At 44.3% G+C, this 5,910-nt stretch overlaps 1 protein-coding gene across 1 annotated transcript in view; it reads left to right on the forward strand.

The window, feature by feature from the left end:
- The first annotated feature begins 629 nt into the window (after positions 1 to 629).
- The window catches only part of MRPL53 (mitochondrial ribosomal protein L53), a 15,447-nt gene continuing 10,166 nt past the window's right edge, over positions 630 to 5,910 (forward strand). The window contains exons 1-2 of the mRNA XM_015425436.1: positions 630 to 758; positions 3,188 to 3,300. Coding sequence (XP_015280922.1) covers positions 658 to 758; positions 3,188 to 3,300 — 214 coding nt within the window. The 5' untranslated portion in view covers positions 630 to 657. The remainder of the gene's footprint in view (positions 759 to 3,187; positions 3,301 to 5,910) is intronic.

Here is a 5,910-nt window from a genome sequence, read left to right on the forward strand (position 1 = left end):
AAACTACCACCGCGCCTACAGGATGATACCGCCCTCCTTTGCAGTTGCCTGGGTTTGCAGGTCGCCTTCTTCCTTGAATAATTACGTAGCAGCGTCGGCGGAGAAACTTTCAGTAGACGCTGATCCTATTCTCTCAGCGGTCGGTACTTCACTGCAGCTGAAGCTGTCGAAAAGCTAACCAAACCGTCTCCTGCCGCTGGCCTGCACTCTGGGTCAGCTGGAATTCATTATTACCACTGAAACGACGGGAAGCCACTCAGGGGCTAGCCGCTAGTTCGATGTCCGAAGGGGCGACAGCAACGCCAAATCGACGAGACACTACCCCGCTCTGCTCCAAGGCGAGCTGCAAAGCTACATTCATTGGAAGTGGCGACTCCCAGCCACTCTTAAGGGTATTAATTTTGCACATTGAAACCCTTTTCCTTCTAAGGAGGTTCAAGGGATCCACATTCTAGCAAGATTCGCATCCCGTGACAGCCGCAAAAACGAATAGGATTTCCAAACAACCGGTACATCGACTCGCACAAATCTAGCACAACAGTGGCAGCCAATGGGAGAGAAGGACTTCATCTGTTTCGACCGGCGAAATGGAACTCTGGGAATTGTAGTCTTCCGGCGGTTGGCTCCGCCGTTTCCTCGCTGGGCGGGCGAGGCAAGATGGCGTACGTGCTACCCAAAAAGGCTGGTGTGTTGCTCAGCCAGGTGAAGAGCATCGTGGTCCGCTTCTGCCCCTTCCAGGCTAACGTGGAAAGCACCAGGTGAGGAGGGATGCTTGGCAGCTGAGCGCATGCATGTTCTTCACCCGTCGCCTTTCCTTGGACATCGGCAGTGTATAATTTCTAAAAGAGAAATAAAAACGGCAGGGCAAGGCTTCTTGAACTGCAGACAGAAATTCAGCAGACGAAAGACAATTTTCTCGGAGTGAAAATGCAGCGCTGAGTAAAAAAGAGTTTACCTGCTGCTGTTCAGTTAGATTCGAGGCCCCTAGCACCTTAGAGACCAACATCTTCTGGGCGTGGAACAGGGATCACTGGGGGGAGGTATTTATGAACCTCCTGCATTGTGCAGGGGATTGGGCTAGATGAGCCTGTAGGCCCCTTCCAACTCTATGAGTCTAAGAGTTTCAGGGTGTCAGGTGTCGAGAGTCAAAGTTCTCTTTTGTCAGATCTGTAGAGCAGAAGTGGCGATCCGCTGCTGTTTAGGGTTCAGAGGGCACAGGGCTCTGCTAAGGAAAAAAGATGGCAGCCATAGGTCATCCTGCCTTGAAGTGGCATTCTGAGAGCTGTTAAACTGACTGGCACCTAGTACCAGGTGAAGTGTGGAAATGCTTTTTGTACCTGCTCAGAGGCATGGTGTTCACACTGAGAATGGATCTCAGGGTGACTGTCAGATGGTTCCAGGGTGCAGCCCTTCTCAGGGCATAACTGCATGATGTGCCCAAGGTGTTTTGGGTCATGGGTGTGCAACCAGACTCCCATTGGGAAACACATCTTAAAGAATCACTTGTGTTGTGATGGGAGAGGAGGAGCTTCTGGTTTCCCTCCTACCTCAGGTTTACCAGTATATTCTGGTGAAAGCAGGGTTGAGAGGGGAATCGCAAGCTCTTTCTCTCCCCCCCTTCCCCTGATGTGACTCTGGTGGTACACCTGTGACCTGGCATTTGTTGGTGTATCATGTAGTTTGGCCCTACGTAGGCTTCCCATGGCTCCCTTGCCTTTAACAGCTGCTGGCAGAAAGGTATGGAAGCTGCATTACATACTCCTGCAGTAGTCATGTTAAATGGAATGGCTGGCATGTAAGGAAAAAACAGCATTCCACTCTGCTGATCCCTCAGGAACATATGAAAGCCCTGCTGGCTCCGGCCAGTGATCTATCTAGTCCAGCATCCTGCTTCACACAGCAGCTAACCAGTTGCCAGCAAACAGGACACAGAGGCTAAGGCCTTCCCACTGATGTTTCCTGCTAGCACTGGTGTTCAGAAGTTTGTTGCCTCTGAATGTGGAATTTCCATTTACTGAGCATGGCTGTTACCTATCGATGGCCCTATCCTCCATAAAGCTGTCTAACTTGTAGAAAAGGAGCTCTCGGCTGCCACGTATACAATGTTTCCATGTTGTAGTGTGGTTCTTCCTGGCAAGCTCTTATACTGCTTTGGTAGGTGAAATGACCTGTGTTAAATAAGATGTTACACAGGTATATTTTTTTTAACTCCTGTCATGTTTAAATCAGACCAAATACTAATCAGTCTACTTTACCTTAATCCTGCAGGCTTAATTCAGAACATAACCTGTGTTTTATTGGCTCCGTGGAACAAATGCTGTAACCATTAGATCCTTCTCCTTACTTTAAATTTTTGTAACTACCATGCCTGGATGGTAGTGGATTCAGGCCAGAATCTTGACAAGTGTAGGCCTTAATAATTGGGGTTTGCAGCACTCTGATGTTGATGTTTTCTAATAGTAACTTCATTCTACTGGGATTCCTTAAAATGCCACTAATTCATTTAATTTTATAGTTGTTCCATTGTAAAATCTTGTAGCACATCACAGGAGTTTAGAACTCAAACCAATGTATGATAATCAACTGCAAACAAAGAAAATCTTTACAGAATCCCACCAACAGTAGTCACCCTCCAATATAAGGTTTGTTTTCTGAATGCAAATAGGCTTAGCAGTAATACAGTGGTCTCCAGCCTTTTTGGTATGGTGATCCCCTTGAAGAAAACATAGCATGCACAAATCAATAAAACTGCAAAAGCTTGAGGCCCACATCTACAGTTTGGGAAACACTGAATTAGTGAATTCAGACCATTGTGTGTATATCAGTTTGTGTGTACTGAAATTTACTTTCTGTTTGCTTGTACACTACAGAGCAATTTGAGCAATTGATTTGGTAATCTACTCATCTATAAGGAATTGTAGAGTGTACAGTTTTTTACTTGGGGGGAGTCTTAAGAATATAAATGTGTCTGCATTTTAGCAATATAAAAAAGGTTATACGAAACTATCTTATACTAAGTCAGACTATAAGTCTGTCAAGGTCACTATTGTCCATTCTGACTGGTAGTGAGTCTTCAGCAATTACTACCAGCAGATGTTCTAGCTCTGAGCCATGGCTCACCCCATTGATAGAATGTGTAAATTGCTGGTTTGTGGCACTGATCTGTATTTCCATATTCCCTGATCAGAAACTTCCTTGCATGTTTACACACGAAGAAAGCCTATGCATCCAACACCAACTGTGATTTGAAAACAGAAGTGAAACACGATGGATCAGAACCAGTAATAAATGTTCAATTTGGTAAGATATTATTCCCTGTTTTAGAGATTAAAGGTTTCTTAGTTTTTAAGGCCCCTCAAACGGTAGTCTGGCCCTTTTTGAGCCTACTAAAAGTGTTCTTAAGCTGTAAGAGGTTTTTTTATGTTTAATGCAATTTAAATGTATCTAATTTTTAAATGTTAACAGTTGCAGCTAATTTTTAAATGTTAACAGTTGCAGCTCCCTTTTGGATTTAGTGGTTCTTGACTCTTACAAAGCTGAATGCTTCAACATCTTGGCCATTGTCTAGAGACGTCAAAAGCAGCCCTTTATCTGAAAAAAAATCTGAATTTCAGAAAAGTAGGTCCCAACCTATTTTACTTGGAGGTCCTCATAGAGAAAAATCACACTGTTCTCAACCCAGTACATTTCTCAAATGTGTCTTTTTTTTTTTTTCTTGGTCATATTCCTTTGCTTTAGAAGCCATTGTAAACAGCAGCATCTGCTGCTGTTCTAAGAAACTGATGATGCACATATATTTGTTTTTGATGATAAAAGCTTATCAGAGCCTTGTCACAATCCTTCCATCTGGTGCACTAACCTATTCTTTCTATAGGACAAAGTGAGCCACCTAGTGGCCTCCAAGCATACTGTCACAGGTGGCATCTCTGCCCCCTGCTCTATTTCTCTTCGCCTTCACTGCCTGTACGATAGCTAGAAAGCCCTAAGGCAGACAATCAGGTTCTCGCCTCTTAACACTACTCCTAGAGAGATCAGTTCAGGTGAGTAGCCATGTTGGTCTAAAGCAGCAGAACAAAGTTTGAGTCCAGTGGCATCTTTAAGACAACAAAGTTTTATTCAAAGTGTAACCTTAATGTGCAAAGCACACTTCTTCAGACAAAAAAAGTGGTGTGGTTTTTTTTCTGTCTGAAGAAGTGTGGTTTGCACATGAAAGCTTATACTTTGAATAAAACGTTGTTGGTCTTAAAGGTGGCACTGGACTCAAACTTTGTTCTGTTGCTTTAGACCAACATGGCTACTCTCCTGAACTGATCTCTCTAGGAGTAGCGTTAAGAGGTGAGAACCTGATTGTCTGCCTTAGGGCTTTCTAGCTATCGTACAGGCAGTGAAGGTGAAGAGAAATAGAGAAAAGGGCAGAGATGCCACCTGTGACAGTATGCTTGGAGGCCGCTAGGTGGCTCACTGTAGCTTTCAAACTGTGATTTGAGAAAGAAATGAAGTTACTCTAATACTGGCCTAAACATCCTGCTGAAAAGGGTACTAATAATATTTGTAGCTACAGTTAAATCCAGAGCTTCCCTGGCTAGACCACATGTATGCTGAATGAGAAGATGCTGTCTAACCCGACTGCCACTGACCATTTGTTCTACAAATGATGACTAGAAGACTGTCATCAAACACATTAGACCATTGTTGCCAATATATAATAATTCATTTCATTTATTAGACTTATGGCCCGCTCTCCCCTGTTACCAGGCTTAGAGTGGGTAACAACGAACCAATAAAAACATTCAACAATCTAAAATAAGTATATAAATACAATAAAATTTACAACAAATATGGAGCGACAATACAATTAAAAGATGGTATACACTCTCAGGGGGGAATAATGTATACACTGTCTATTCAGAACGAAAGGGGAGAACGGAGAGAAAGGAGGAGGTGAATCCTTGATGGAACCCATCGCTACCCTCAACTATAAGCTTAGCGGAACAGCTCTGTTTTACAGGCGCTGCGGAACTGTATTAGACTCTGCAGGGCCAGATCTCAGCTGGAAGAGTGTTCTACCAGGCAGGAGCCAGGGCTGAGAAGGCACTGGCTGTAGTTGAGGCCAGTTGGACCCTCTCTTCAGGCCAGGGATCACTAGCAGATTTTGATCCCTAGAGCATAGCACTCTTTGGGGGATATACCAGGAAAGGCAATCCTGAAGGTATGCTGGTCCCAGACAGTTTAAGACTTTAAAGGTCAATACCAAAACCTTGAACCTGATCTGGTCCACAATCTGGAGCCAATGCAGCTGGTAGAACACTGGTTGAATATGTGCTCTAAAGGATGTTAGAACCTATGCAGCTGCATTATGTGTGGATTCTTTGAGATGAGACCTGCATTCTTAAGCCAAAGGAATAGATTCTAACAGTTTGGTACTTCCCATCCCCCAAACTTCCACAATGTAAAATATTTGTCACAGGCCTTTCCCCACCCCTGAAATGTTGACTCCTGGACCTATCAAGTGCTCTATTTTGGTCCAGAAAAAAATCAGGTGTGGCTTGTGAATGTAATGTCACCCGTTTAATAGAAGAGAGGTATGGTTTCTGGGAGATGGACTGACCGAAATGGATTCCAAGAGATTTAGGAGTAATCTCACTGATTATTAATTACCCATTCCTGTATCCTTAGTCATGTCTCAAAATCAGCACTTCTGATTTTAAAGTAAATAATGGAGAACAACCACCTCACATTTTTAAAAATAGTCTTCACAGGGGGTGGCCCGCGATACTCGCGGGGGGGAGGCGGAGCTCCAAACTGAGCTCCGAACTCAGGAGGCGCAGGAGGAAGCAGCAGGAGAAGGTAATCCCCCCCCATCCTGCTGGTTCCTCCCCCGTATCCTCCCCCCCACTCGATCTCCCCCCT

Source organism: Gekko japonicus, unplaced genomic scaffold (assembly GCF_001447785.1).
Source record: "Gekko japonicus isolate JY-2015 unplaced genomic scaffold, Gekko_japonicus_V1.1 scaffold301, whole genome shotgun sequence".
NCBI classification, from domain to species: Eukaryota; Metazoa; Chordata; class Lepidosauria; order Squamata; family Gekkonidae; genus Gekko; species Gekko japonicus.